The sequence below is a fragment of the Telopea speciosissima genome, chromosome 1 (genome assembly GCF_018873765.1).
Source record: "Telopea speciosissima isolate NSW1024214 ecotype Mountain lineage chromosome 1, Tspe_v1, whole genome shotgun sequence".
NCBI lineage: Eukaryota > Viridiplantae > Streptophyta > Magnoliopsida > Proteales > Proteaceae > Telopea > Telopea speciosissima.
The window spans coordinates 2,468,613-2,484,404 of record NC_057916.1 but is presented as its reverse complement, the minus strand read 5'-3'; the positions used below and the strand labels follow the sequence as shown (position 1 = coordinate 2,484,404).

The window sequence follows — 15,792 nt, the reverse complement described above, 5'->3', positions numbered from 1 at the left end:
TCTAGCTCCCGCCATGGAGAAGAGTCAAATTGCAAGAACACTCTACTATCTTGTTATAAGTACATAAATCTACAATTCTTTAATAAAACCACCTTCAAGCATGGTTCTGGATCTCGGATCAATATCGATCAAGGCCGATCCTGAGATTAGACCGATACAACAATGTTTGACTAAATCATTCCTTGGATCGATCAATCTGATCAGACTGAATATTTTTTTATTTTTTCAAAGTTTTAGGTTTATTTATTTATTTTTTATATTATCTTAACCGATATTGATCGATCTGATCCAAATAATATCAAGCGATCCAGTCCAGAGATCAAACACCCACCAACTTTGGCCAATACGTGACCTAATCCATAAAAAAATAATTTTAGAGATTTTTTGACCAATCCAAACTGATTTGTACCGATCCAATCCAGAAAGGTTTTGGCAATGACCGATGGATTTTGAACCTTGCCTTCAAGTAACAATATATCATCAGGGGCTCAGTTTCTCTCCATCCATAGAGAGAATCTTTTTACCCACCCCGTAATCCAGTGGAGAAAGGTGCTTTCAGAACAAGAACAATAGGGGATGGGAGTTATGATAACTCACCACATCACATCAAAATTGGTTACTTCAAACACTTGATCAACTAGTACACTATTCTTGCATTTGCTATCAGACCTTAGGAACCATTCAGTTAGATGTGAAATGAAATGCATATTAAATAAAAGGGAAAAAGAACGCTAACCAATCACATAGCAAGGCATGTACCTGCGTCCACAGCAACGAACAAAATGACCGATGCACTCCCTGGAAAGGTAGAAAGGACTAGGGTTGTGCTGGTCATTTCATGCACAACTATGTCTGGGAGAAGGAACAAGCCTCGCTGCATGATTTATCCCTAAATGTAATTGGAGTGCAAAATTTTGTACACATTACTAAGAATAATTGTGTAACATACTGCATTTGCGTTAATTGTGCATCACTTCACATCTATCCAAACAACCCCTACTACAAGGATTAGGGACAAATACTGAGTTAACTCACCAATATTGGTGAATATTATTCAACAAATCAACGAGGAGAGATCAGTGGTCCAATTCAGCTAACACAATTCCATGACCTAAATCCATTTCCCTTTACATCGCTGTAGTACAACCAAATGCAAAGCTAATTTGCCAAAACATACGAAAACCAGAGATTTAATGACAACCATCAACCATTGTGCAACCAAAAACATAGATTAACTAAATATTGTCATGATTAGAACATGATTAGCTGTTCTAAATTTTCATCCAACGAAACAAAAATATTGTAACACCCAGTAACTTGGCTAAAATATGGAAAGCACCGTCCAAAACAAAAATGTGAAAACCAATCTCTGGCACATAACTGTAGCCAAAATTCCAATCAAATCTCATACCTAAGCCTTCAGCCTCCCGAAAAATTTCTGCTTCTCCTGTGTGGTTTGGAAACGACCATGTCCAAACTTCGAGGAAGTATCAATGAACTTGAGCTTGATCTCCTCAAGGGCCAAGCGAGATGTCTGCTTCAAAAGGGATTGGCGGAGTGTAACAACCCTCTTCTTGGGCCCAACACAGCAACCCTTGATCAAGAGGTAATCATCCTTGACGATACCATAGTGAGGGAAGCCACCCATGGGTGTTATATCCTTCTCAGTCCTGTTTCATAATTGTGAACAAATCAAGAAACACCAGGCACTTATCATTGTGTTACATGTACAACATACATTTTGCTATAAAGATTTAAGTCTAGCCCAAAAGGATTAGTTACAAACCTGTCATATTCGGTCATTGCATCGTGGCCTTCTTCCCCAGTCTTTCCAAGCTTATAGATCTTCTTGTTCATTTCAGTACGGTGGTGGTAACCATTCTGACCAGCCCTGGCAACAGTGAAGGAGACCCTGGCAGGGTGCCATGCACCAATACAAGCCACTTTGCGCAAACCCCTGTGGGTCTTACGAGGCAGACGGGTGACACCCCAACGTGTGACAACACCTTCGTAACCTTTACCTTTAGTCACACCAATGATGTCAATCATCTCATCTTTCTGGAAAACAGCATCCACAGGGATCTGCTTCTCAAAGAAACCATATGCATAGTCCACCTTCTGTGCAATAGTTCCACCATTTACCTGGATCTCCATCAGATGTGCTTTCTTCTGTTTCAATCCTTTCATCTTCCTTATCTACAAAGCATATCATAATAAAGCATACTTCAAATTATAATGAATTTGCAGAACATCAGGGTGCTAAACGTAACTAATTGCATATGCAAAGACACCAATAATATAATTCCTTCGTATGTTTTTTAAGATGGCGGTTTCCTGAAAAGCAATGTTGCCGAGATAAAGAATTACATGATATCATTCCACTAAATTCATAAATTCCCAAAGTTCCAACCAAATTTTGCTCCCTCAAAACTCACACCATGTTTATGCTAGTAGTTTCACATAGACAACTAAATTTGTTACCTCAATACAAAATACCAGACAATGAAGAAACTTCAATTGCTAAAACAAGGTGAGTCGGTTGGTGATTTCCATAGACAAACTATCAGACAAAATAATTAGAAGCAGCTTCAAACCTAATGCCAGCTCCATACCTTACTGATTGTGAATGTAAACATTCAATAGGTTTGCATGCAAGCAACTAATATTTAATTTTAAAAATAAGTTGTGTTTTAAGGTACATATATATATATATATATATATATATATAGTCATTTTCACACTAGAAACTGTGTTGATTATATAATGTATTTTTACCATATACCTAGTAACACATTTCCACAGTATCATGCTTCATTAGGGGCTGTTCTATGGGAAGACAGAAATTTGTATCTGATACAAATATACCATTCAGTAGAATAGGTACAGCATTGGATGCATAAATAAGAAACTATTGGTGTTGAACTACGCAATGTGCACAAGAAAATAATAGGAGGTACAAAATTCATCAACCTACAATTAACAGGAAAAAGTCTACAATGGAAAAGTGAAGTACAATAGTATCTCAAGACTCTAAAAAACAAAAATAATGTCAACTCTTAATTTGCCATCAATTCCGAGGAGGAAAAATTAGAACCTGGGTGTGAGCCAAAACACGGATGGTAGATGCATATTTCTTCATTTTCTCAAGTTGTGTCTGAATATCTTTCTTTCCTTCATCAGTTTCATACTTCTTCGAATACTTAGTAAAGGCCTTCTTCTTGGACTTGCACCAATTCTTGTAAAACCTCCTTTTCACTTCCTCACTTAGATGTTGAGCCCAGACCGTATTCAGAGAGCGAAGGCCACGGGGTGTCTTGACATAAGCAACTACCCCAACAACAACCATTGGAGGTGTTTCAACAACCGTCACAGCCTCGCATGTCTCCTTTTTGTGAAGCTCTACAAGGAAAATGACAATTAGATACTAAAAATAAATAACATTCATTAAAGCAACTAAGAAAAACAAAAATGAAGGAAGTTTATAAGCAAAATAGAACATACAAAGCTTGTAACCTCCCAAAAAATGAAAATCCCCCAAGGAAACAGGAGGAAGAAATTCACAAGAGAGTTGCTTACTTGACCCAGGTTTGTCAACCTCTCTAACAATGTGTGTCATCCCAGCCTTGTAACCCAAGAAAGCAGTAAGTTTGCAAGGCTTGCTTGGATCATCCTTGGGGAAAGCCTTCACTGCAGAGGTCAACAACGCAGAATAAAGATATTAGAGTGAATAAGGCATATGCAAAAGTTTTAATATAAAACCCTTGGAAAAAAAAGATGATAAAAAAATGTGATATCATGTGACCAAGTTGTCCAGAAAATGGGTATGCTCCCAACTGTTGGAAGAAGAGAACAAAAATTTAACAAAATGAGACCATCCTACAACAATAGTCATACTAGAGAATTGAAAACATAATTGTATAGGGAAGAGCAACAAATAAGCAAAAATCCATCCGGTGACAACAATAACCTGGAAAAGTAGGGTTTGCTAAATGAATGATTTCGAATTGACATTCTATTTATCCCAAATTGACCTTGTTATGGCACTAAATCCTGATGCCCCAAGCTCAAGTGGTACAGAATTACAATAACAATGGAAGGTTTATTTTATAAAAAAATTCTTACTTCGAAGGAAATAAATCAACTTACATGGCATGGCCAAACGAAGAGCTTTGATTTAAATTAATCCAATGAACCTCTTTTAGTGTCAGCTTCTATTGGTAAAATCAGAAAATATAATAATAAATAATAACGTGCTGTACATAATAATATTAAATTTGGTACTTCTAGTTGCAAGCATGAAAATCTAACATATCATGCCCAAAAAAATTTCTCACATTGTTGAGCAACACACTATTATTTCTTACATTGTGTAATTTTCTTTTCCAATTTTTATTCCTTTCGGTAACCAAAAACCTACAGTTTCCAGAACTGAGAAATGTGATTTTAGGATGTACATCGAACAATTACAATACATCATATCATAGATGTTAGATCGCTAAATTTTGTAACATGAGATATTCACTTAAGCTCCAAAATAATACAAAAGAAAAATACCTTTTCCCCTATGACGAGAAGCCCGCTTCCTCGGAAGAAACCCAAGGGAACCATGCCTAGGGTGCTCAAACTTCCTGTGAGACATCCTTCTCCCTCACCCTGGGGAAAAAAATTTAAAATATAAAACTCACTGTACGGAGAACCAATATTCAACGGAACACAACACAAGCTATTCCGCAACGAATAGAAGTTGAGAACGAAATAGATGGCTAGCATTGAGAGGAAAAAGATATCAAATAATGAAACAACTAGTAGAAAGATTTCTATCGTCATCAATACCCCCCACACCCCCACCCCCCCCCAAAAAAAAAAAAAAAAAAACTGAAAAATTAAGCATATAAATTTGGTTACAAAAATCAATCAAGTGTGGGGAGTGGGAACCCATCAGTCCATCACATATCAAAGGATATCCAAACAAATGCAAATATAAAAAAAGCAAAGAGAAAAGCTCGACCTGATATTTAGTTATGCTCCACGATTTTTTCATTTAAAAAAAATAATTAAAGAGGTAATTTGGAGAGAGGGAGAGGCGTTCAACAACAATGCACATCATGTTCATAAAAAATTTTTGTTCGATGACATGAATTCTCCTTTTGGGAATAAAAATGAAGAGAGCAGCTACACAGTTTAACATGCACAAGTAAGTAAACGCAATAATCAAATCCCTAACCCTAGCCTTCAATAATCGGAAGTCCCAGAATCGGAAGATATGCAGATGAAGATCAATAAAAGTGAAGCCAGAAAATGGAAACACCAGATTTCGTTAACAAACGAGATGATAAACTCAAACACACAAACAAGAACCGAAGAAGATCGGCTAGAAGAACTGAGAATGATCGAAAGAGAGAGATAGTCACCTCAACGCCCTACGAAAATGGGGGAAGCCTTCCTGCGGCGTCAGTCACCCGCTTCAGAGACCTCTGCTCAAAACCCTAGTCGAGGTTTTATATAGCTATGAGCCTCTGATCTCTCCTTCTTCCCCATTTTGCCCCTCATGGTTTATGCAATTGTGTTGGTCCGGTTGGATCATCGGTGACTCTGTATCCGACCCAATGACCCATATGTATTTTAAGGGAGAGTATTTCTTATACGATTGGTAGCCTATGCCGGCAAAAAACGGCCAAAGAAAACCTTTCTAACAAATAATAATTTGCCACAACCGTCTGATATTTTCCAAATATCACAAGGTATTTGTTTCACGTGAATAAATGATAAGTCTATTCTAACAGTAGGATAGAGATGCTTTTGCAAATGAATCTGTGTCAATTTTTAGAATCTAATTCAATCAAGGGGGAGTGCGCGCGTGCATGGAAGCTTCGTGGTGGGGTGGTCATCTCGCTCCCCCCACCACTGTGTCAGGAATTTTTATCCTTTCCTGTTACAGCAGGGTATTGTAATGCATCGTGCGACGGTTGCATAGGCCATATGCATCGTGTGGGGCCTGCTGTGCCACATGGCCTCTGTAGCGCCACACGATACAGTACAACATCATACTGTAACAGGAGAGGATAACAATTCGTCTGGGCATGGCCGCATGGACGATATACTCCCCCACAAAACTTTTTTCCTTCAATCAAATATCTCATTTTGTATTAACATACATCCCTTGTATGTCCATCCATATGTACCATTAATCTAAACATTACTAGGTACTCTCCTAACTTTGAGTGAGAACAAACGGTTCAAATTTAAAAAAAAATAAGAAATGCAAGAATGAATGGCATAGATTTGTATTGTGAATTTTGGAAAGCATCACCTTCCATTGTTACATGGATAACTACATGATTCATGATTTCCCCATATTTTAAATATTGGGTCCTTCAAGGCATCACTATGCATAATGTTTCACTTTTTGCCACTTGACAGATGGGTTGGGTTAGTCCATGTGATACTCATCTCAAGGGATAAATTTAGCCCAATAAGCAAGGAAAGTTGTTCAATTCTGATTCAAAGTTACTCTGATCAATGACAAACTCCGAGAAAGTCGTTTGAGGTGGTATGATCATGTTCAGCGGTGGTCTAGGGACGTGATACAGCATAAAGTCACCTCACCAGTCAGAAGCTGCCATGTGGCCGAGCTGAAGTCACCCCAAGAATCGAACCAAGCTGAATCATAAATCGGGCCGACCCGATCTCCGTCAGGTCGCATGGCTGGGCCGAGCACTCGGCCGAGCCCGCGACACATCACCCAAGTCAGCCTTAAAACTCCGGCCGAGCATACAAAGGGCGGCCTAGGCCGAGGTGACTGTCGAGGTCGACCTCCCATGCCGACCTCACTGGCCGACCTCTGAGGCCGAGCCCTCCACCAAGGTCCTCATAATGGCCCGCCGAGAATCGCAGAGCCACATCAGCACGTCCCGAGAATCATGGGATAAGGATCGAGCCACAATCCCAAGGCGATACGGAATCACGCCAAGTATGGACTCTTACCTTAACAAGAGTCCGACCCCGAAAATGACTCTCCACACCGCTCTGCGCAATAGAACCTTCCAAAAGGACTCCTACCATACTAGGACTCTCCCAACCGCCTCACCTCATCCTCGCTCTATAAATACCCAGGTATGGAGTACCATTCATCATCTCACTTTTTACTAGCTGTTACGCTGTTGCACTGGAGACCTGACTTGTGCATCGAAGAGTCATGGGCCGGAGCCACACCGGCTCTCTTGCACTCACTCGGTTTTTTGCAGGCTCATTCGTGGGCAAATCGGGCGATGGAGGTTTTCACACGCAACAGGACGCCCTAGTAAAGAGGAGTGATATGATCCCAATTGAAGGAGTTAAAAGATCTAGGGACAGGCCTAAAATGATCATAGTAGAAGTTGTGAGGAAGGGCATCCATAGTCTAAGTCTTGTACCAAGTATGATCTCAAATAAAGTCTATTGGAGGACAAAGATCCATATAATAGACCCCATTTAGCTGAGATTCTCTTGTCTTGCTGAGTTGTACCTCCTTTCTCTTACTTTCATCCTTCATTTGTCATCCCCCCCCCCCCCCAATCTCACTCCCCATCCTTCTTTTCCCATCTCTTCATTCCCCTTTTTGTTTAGACCTCGGTTTTACCTACTTTGTTTTGTTTGGATCCATATAACTGACCCCATTAAGTTGGGATAAGATTAAGCTTGTTGTTGTTGTTACTTCCTCTACACATTTTAAGTTGATATACTACCAATGAAATGTTTACATGATTCTTACTTGTAAAGATTTACTCATGTATTGTCATGTGACGAATAGTAAATCATTATACTTCACTGGACATAGTGATAACTTTCCCATAAATAATGAGTATCCAATCCATTTAAGTATTTTACATATGCCAAATCCAAATGTGTCACTTATTTACATGTGCAGTATCTAAAAAAAATAAATTGTATGTGTGTCTCTCACATCTTGATAATTATCACGGAGTTATTAAAATTTGTAATATCACCTTTGATGCCACTGAGCATACAGTGCAAGTCAAAATTTGCCATATTTGTGAAAAACATATCGCAAAAAAAAGCCTTTATTAAGCTCAGGGACCAAGTGTCACAGATTCAGTTGCAAGAACCTCTATATCTCTGGTGGAAAGGGTACAGTCTATTAGCTTTAACAAGGATATTTAGTATTCACAACCCATTCAGCTAGTCAGTGGGCTTAAACCACTATCTAGGGGCCATGGTGCTTTTTTTCTGGCATAAATATGCAAACCATGAGAATTGATCTCTTAACCTCATGGGGGGCATGCACTCCAATCGGTAAGCCACCAATCAATCAACGAAGCAGCATATAAGCAGAACTACATGAGTCAAATATTGATACTAATATTTAAAGATCTAATGGCTTCCAATAAAGATCTGATCGATCTCCATAGGTAGTTAGTTGGGTTGATTAATTGATCTTAATCACTGTAGTAGATTATCAATGTGAGACTATACCTCTATAACTTCGAACATCTCAATATAGATTATGTCATTTTTTTAAGCTTATTGATACACGATTATGACTCTCTCTCTCTCTAGTTGTTGAAGCACGGGCTAGAATTTAATTTGGTAGCTTGAAATATCTTAGAAGAACTCGCTTGAGTTTGCTTAGAGCAATAGATAAAGGCTTTATTATACTTCATCAGTGTCTCATTCCAGACCAACCTGTTTATGTCTTCACCCAAACCAACTCATTAATCAGGCAAGCAATGACAAATAGTTCAATATAATGCATGGATCTTTCACTATTTATGCCTTTCAATGCAAGGTTAGACCATTGGCTAGAGCTAGTTAAACAACAATGGCGCATTTAAAAGCCCATGTCCTTCTCATACAAGCTTCCATGGAAGATGGACTTTCTTAAACATCCATGAAGTTTATCTACCAAAACAAGCATCAGAAACCCAGAATCAGACATTTTAGATATTTTCATGGATAATGATGAGTAACCCAAATCACAAGTTCTATGGAAGAATCCATCTTTATTGGACAAAGGTGTTAAATGATTTTAGATACGAAAGAGTCCATATAGGGGTGTTAATCGGTCAGTACAGTCTGGTTTTGGTCAGGGTGAACCCGTTTCAAACTGATATATATTAAGCTAAATCGAGACCAAACTATTTTAGTTGAAGTTTGATTTTATCAGTTTTGGTCTGGTTCACTTCGATCGTTTATGAGGTTGGCTTAATGGGCTCTTATCAATCCATTATCGGGTTATTACTATTTTGATTTCGATTAATTTATATACACATTAAAACAACTAATGCAAAAATAACATTAATAATAATAATAATAATAATAATTGGTTTTTCCCATTTGGTACCATTTTTTTCTAGGTTCGGTATGGTTTTTTGTTTCATTCCGGGCCAGATTCGGTTTCTACCGTTTTCATAAAATTCCAAACCTATAAGGGTTTGGTTAGGTCTTTTACCAGAATTCAGTTTTTTTTTTTTTTTTTTTTCATATTTATAAATAAGAGATTAATTAAAAAATAGCTTATAATAATTTTTCCTGTTTTTTATGTGGGTTCAATTCGTTTCCAGTTCTGTCGGTCCAGCTTGGTTTTGATTTATACCAACTTAATAAAAATCCAAATGGAACCAAACCCAATTCGATTTTTGGTCGATAAACCGGTTCAGGCCAGAAATTGACCCCCCTCAGTCCATGTAAGTCTATATAAATCTGAATGTCTCAGCACAACTTGGTTATCACAAACAGAGAGATAGACAGAGAAAGTAATATAGAGAGTTAGCAAATATGAGCAACTTTGTAGCTTTCTTCTTCTTCATTGCTTCTGTCATGGCCTTTGCTTCTTGCTGCGCTGCAGGCGATGACTCTGCTCTTGGGCGCTCCAAAGGTGCTGTTCCACGCAAAACACTAAGCCCAAAAGACGATAACCAACCATATCAACTCACTTATGAAGGTCAGAATGGGTTATCCCCGGCCGGTAGTCCTATCGGCGATCAGGGTGACGGTAATGGAAAGGGCGATGAAGATGATCATGGTAAGCATGATGATCAGGATGGTCATGATCATGATGGTGGCTGTGATGGTTCTGAATGCGGTCAGGGTGACCATGATGGAAAGGGCAATGAAGATGATCATGGTAAGCATGATAATCAGGATGATCATGATCATGATGCTCACGGTGGCTGTGATGGTTCTGAATGCGGTCAGGGTGATCGTGATAGAAAGGGCGATGAAGTTGATCATGGTAAGCATGATAATCAGGATGATCATAACCATGATGCTTACAAAAAGAATGATGATGATGATGATGACTATGATGATTGTGATGATGATGATGATGATAAACATAGTTATGGGTATGGGTTTGGGTATGGCTATGGTTATGGATTTGGTGATGGCGATGGTCATGATCATGATGGGGATGATGGTGATTATGATGGTGACGGTTATGGTCATGGCTATGGTCATGGTCATGGTCATGGTGGGGATGATGGTGGCTATGATGGTGACGTTAAGAAGCAAGAGCGAAAGCTTAATTATGAAGGACCTAAGTGCCGTCGTGGTGATGATGAGAAGCATGTCTAGACTTTATATTGCTTTGGCATCCGATTTATAATAATATATATATAATATACGAATGATCGATATGTGGGTTATATATAATGATGCCTCATGGCATGTTTCTCTATATGTATGAGGACACATAACCATATAATCTCATATTTATGTCATATATAGCATATTGGTTAATTATTTGGTATTGTATTTCGTGTTACTTAATTACCGTTTATAATTTTATATGCTTACCTGCGCATTAGATGGATGGAATATGATCTGTTGAATTGTCATCAAAGGCTTATTATCATTATTTTTTTAAAATGTGATTTAAAGTTTGAGTTTTTTATTTAAAAAAAATAAAAATTAAGGCTTCAGCTCAGGCAAAAGGTTTTAGTTCATGGTATTCGCATTGGTATCAGCCACCATTGATGTTGATATCGATATCAATACCAATTCTGCTATATCAGTCATATTGACCTGATTCTAATACAACCCAAAAATAAAAGGTATACATTTTTGACAGTACAAATTAATATGTATCAGTATAGTATTAATATCGATTGTCGTCCATACTGATATGACTAATACAATACTAAAACCTAAATCCATGCTTGAGCTTAAAAGGTTATTAATGTAGTTAATTATATAATTTAAGGTTAAAGTTAACTATAATTGTTGTATGGCACATCGAATGAAACCCAAATTTTATGCAAAGTAGACTTTAAGATGCTTTTCTTAAATGTCTTTCAAACTATAAATAGTTCATCGGGTGGCAAAATAAAGCTTTTAAAATTTAGAGATTATGAGAAGGTAGTGCATGGACTGCTTAAAAAAACAATGATGCATGGATATAATTACCATGCGATCAAGTAGAGATCTCTTGCCCTTAAATCAAATTTAAATATATAATTTAACATGTGGATAATCATAAGATGTACAACTTATACAACTATCAATTGGCCAAAAACTATTGTTCATATGGCTAAATATCGATGGACCATCATGAAAATCTTATCAAGAAGAAACTTTTTGGTGAACATTTGCCAAAACGTATCAATCAAGACTCCATATTGGTCTACACTAATTCTGATACGCCCGATTCAATATCGATTCCTTGAACCATGATCCTCACTCTTGTGCATCGTGAGGAACTTTCCCCTCAGTGTAATGTTATAAGTTAACAAAGTAGGATAGTGAAAGCACATATTTGATTCTAAATGAACGGAGATCAACATGTAGAGTAGCTTTTGTAGTACTCCAACTAACAGGGAATAATATATTTCTTTACACGTGCACCTAGTCAGTTTCCGTGTGAGGTCGGCATTAGAGATTTAGGGCAAATATCCCATCCGCATGTATAAATTCTTCTCTTCCCTGACCTCTCCCTTCACAAATCTATCTCTTATCTTCTTATTCGAAGGTTCAGGAGTGAGGGAAAAGAATGTGTTTTAGGTATATTTTTTCGTTTCCATTTTTAATTTTTTCATTCTTGGATATGAAAATGGCGGTAACTGGTTTTATTGTGATACAGTAGAATGATGAACAACTTGTGCAAGAGCAGCCATCCATGGATGCGATGAGCATTGCTTTCCACACGAGATTTCTGACGAACTGCATTTTAATTCGAGTCTTTGTTTCATGTTTTCTTTCCAACCTTATTTTTTCTTTCTGTTATAGTTTTTTTTAATCTCCAGTAGATGGTGTTTATCAGTTTTCTGGAAGGATTTAGCAGGGTTTTGTTTGTTAGGGTTTAAATTTAAACGGAGTTACTCCGTTGATTGCTTTGGAGGCCGATCTCGGATATGTCTGATCCTATCTATACCGTTGCAACCTCTGCAGTCTAAATGTATTTGGCGCAGGAAATCGAGGTCTCAACAAGATTTAATTTTCCTCCGTTACCTTTCATCTCTACGGCGATTTCTTCCAGCCAAATCATTGTTACAAGGCGTTGAAAGTAGAATCCAGTAAGGTTACAAAAAAAAAAAAGGGAATCGGGAATCGAATCTTTAAGTGCCAATATGAAATGGACCAGAAGTGGAGTAGAATCGGCTAGATTGGTCATGGTGGATTTCAATCCGAGTAGGCTGATTCACCCATCTCAGTCCCTATCTTTTAGTCGATGGTATTTTGATAATTTCACGAAAACCTGAATCAGGGTTTAAGCATCTCTTAGTCAACTGTTTTTTTTTCACATGGACTAACTCAAGTATTCCTTAAAATTCACTAGGCCTAGTGATGCCTAGAAGGATCCTAAGGTAAAATTTTATTATATTTTAAAGTCTTAAAATTTAAATTTTTGCAATAAAGTAATATACTCCTAATTGGTTTACGAATATGTACACAGCCTGATATAAGCGATACGTTGGCCAAACATGTATGAAGTTAGCCTTATAATCCACTTGTTTTGTTTTTCACCCAAAAAAAAAAATAAAAATAATAATCTACTTGTTTTAGGCACATCGTAAATAACTTGCAAAATTTAAGCAATATTCCCTATGGATTAGCCTATGTCAAATTTGGTGTTTTATCTTGATCGTATGAACCAAGGTCTTAACAACAGAGTTTTCATCCTCGCAATTGTGGTGAACATTGTCAGTGCATCGAACAATACACTTCACTTGTGCATTGGATTTTATCCTCCCTTGAGGGGATAAAAATTTGCGTGAGATTGGCTTCTACTATTTTTCATTCGAATATGATAAAAATCAATAGGAATTTATTGAGATTCAATTCAAAAGTAAAATTGGAAAGAAGAAACAAATATTTCCACCTATCTTTAATTTAATTTTTGAGTTTTTAAATATAAATTCTAGTAAGTTTAGTTTCAAGAGGTTTTGTTCATTGGCTTTCTACAATTTATTAACAAAAAGAAGAAAAATTTGTAAAATAATAAAGGTCTAAGTGCATTCATGGTTAATTCAAATTCGATTGGCCTAGTATAATTCGATTCAGTCAATTTCTTGGATTCTGATTCCGGTTTTAATTGCACAATATTGTGTACCTATCTATTTGTTTGTATTTTCAAATATCATTCTATTTAGCTCCTTACGATAGCATCCTCTCTCAACCTCACATGAAATGATTTATTTGGCCATAATTTATGAAATTGTTTTGTTGTTCTTCATTGGTGTACTTCGCATGCCGTTTGTTTGAACTTTGAAGAACTTTCTCCTAAAAGTAATAATATGTCAAAATTTTTCTCTCCTTAGATGATGAGAATCTAGCCATTGAAGGTGTCATTATTCTTTTATTATCTCCTACATGAAATCCAAAATGCCCTTAACACTATTCTAGGAGTCCCATGCAACCACCAAAACCAATGGACTGAGAGATTGTCTCCTCACTATGGTGAAGTAAAACTCGATCCAAATAATATACAGAGACTTCGTCCCTCTCTCCTCCAAGTGTTTTAAGAATCAAGTTGGTCGATTTTGATTCTGGCTTCTATGATTGAGCCCTTTTTTTTTTATGAAATAAATAAAAATAAGATTACTTTGTACATTTCAAGTAACCAAATGGAAAAACTTCAAAACTGTGGTAATATAAACCAAAAGGCAGAAAGAGCTCCAAGACTACTTTGATCCATTACCATTAGTCAACAACTCCATCACTTTACTGGAAATGGTTCTTATCTCTAGATTCAAGATTCCCAACACTAAAGCTCCTTGCAATCCTTGGAGTAACCCTAAGATATTGCTCCCATATTGTCTCCTACACCACCAAAATTGGTCTCCACAAAAACCACATGATTACGAACATATAGAACAACAGCCTAACTTGCTAAACAATTAGTAGTCAAGCAGTATTCACAAACTTAATTGCATGATCCTCATATGGTAGCTTGGAAATAAAATCAAGAAGAAGATTACAAGTGAATGAAGGGACAACACAATACTCGGAATAGGACTCAGATAGGAGATAGTTAGAAAGGTATTTACTTAATGAAAGATCCACAATCCATTTGCGAACATTAAGCATAATAACATAAGGGTTACAAGGCTTAACACAAAAGGACTAGATTGCAATGATCCCCAATGAAGTAGAAAGTTATAAAGACTACACCAAAGAACCACTTACATTCCAAAGAAGAAGAAAAATTTGATGTCCCAGCAAAAAATAAAGAAATGAAAAGGAATAAGGTAGAAGTGTTTGACCAAAATTCAGTACGAATGCCTAACATCCCAAGAACCCAAAGTATTTTGATAAAGAGGCATGATAAGAATAAGTGAGAGTCAGATTTATATTCCTCTATACAAAATGCACAAGTTAAATCATCTGATAACCACACAAGTCTAAACTTAGTAGGAATACCATAACGACACACTCGCCATCCAAAAATCTTAAACTTTGGATGGATGCCCAATTTCCAATAAAATCTCCACCACCTTTTTAGGTTACCATTCTCAGAAAGAGCCCACATCATACCTACTATCAGCAAGTATTTTGGAGGCCACAAGTTTTGTTGACAGGGCACCCGATTTGGTACTGGAACAAACAAATACATCCCTACTTTGAACATTCGAGAGATGAGTCTTTATGATCTAAGCAGCAATATGAGTAGGAAACAAGATGTTAGTCAAACAAACATTCCATTGAGAGCCACAAAATAAATTAGCAATAAAAGTGTACAATGTACTCATTCCGAATGTAGGACTCTAGAATAGTAAAAGAAGGCAATTCAGAGATCCAAGGATCAGACCAAATATAAGTAGATCTATCATTACCTATACAGATGCAAATAAAACTTTTTCAGAAGTGGGATAACAGTAGCGATGCTATTCCAAGTCCATGATCCTTGCTTCTGAGCAACCCTGCTATCAAGGAGATTCCCTGATGAAAAATATTTAGAATGAAGGACAGAGGCCCAAAGGCTGTCAGGGTTAGTTAAAAGCCGGCAAGCAGACTTGTGACACGATGCAGATCTAATTCCTAAGCCTCCCAAAATCTTTGGTCGACATATTTTGTCCCAAGTAATTAAATGGGATTTATTTCTGCCCATATATGATCCAATCCAAAAATTAGAGCAGATTGAAAATAACTTTTTATAGACTCTACCAGGGAAGTGATTGAGACATATTTTGATCAATTCCTTACCGACCAAGATCGATCCTAATCCGGATCCCACTTTCGGTCTTTTATCCCTCCCTAGGGATTTAGTTTATGGTATCGGATCTGGTATCGACTGATTTTGAAACCAATACTGTTTCGTGTTGGGCATATCAGACGATTTTGCCCCAAGATTCTGAT

General features: G+C 37.2%; 1 protein-coding gene across 2 annotated transcripts; it reads right to left on the bottom strand.

Annotated features, from left to right (window-relative positions):
• Window positions 1–1,296: 1,296 nt before the first annotated feature.
• LOC122669361 (60S ribosomal protein L3-like) lies at window positions 1,297–5,513 on the bottom strand. Of its 2 annotated transcripts, none has more exons than XM_043866115.1 (6): window positions 5,412–5,513; window positions 4,555–4,653; window positions 3,577–3,687; window positions 3,095–3,399; window positions 1,787–2,196; window positions 1,297–1,670 (listed from the first exon to the last, which is right to left on the bottom strand). In XM_043866115.1, exons 2-6 carry the CDS (start codon window positions 4,637–4,639, stop codon window positions 1,412–1,414), a joined length of 1,170 nt encoding a protein of 389 aa, XP_043722050.1. In that variant the 5' UTR covers window positions 4,640–4,653; window positions 5,412–5,513; the 3' UTR covers window positions 1,297–1,411. The 2 variants fall into 2 exon arrangements, with proteins under 2 accessions (XP_043722050.1, XP_043722058.1); XM_043866123.1 differs by having other exon boundaries at window positions 5,425–5,447.
• Between the last annotated feature and the right edge of the window lie 10,279 nt (window positions 5,514–15,792).

Coding starts and splice junctions, on each gene's coding strand:
- LOC122669361 (XM_043866115.1), bottom strand. CDS start 4,639: ATGTCTCACAGGAAGTTTGAGCACCCTAGGCATGGTTCCCTTGGGTTT. Junction 2,197..3,094: donor GTGTTTTGGCTCACACCCAG/GTTCTAATTTTT, acceptor TATGCTTTGTAG/ATAAGGAAGATGAAAGGATT. Junction 1,671..1,786: donor GCAATGACCGAATATGACAG/GTTTGTAACTAA, acceptor ATTATGAAACAG/GACTGAGAAGGATATAACAC.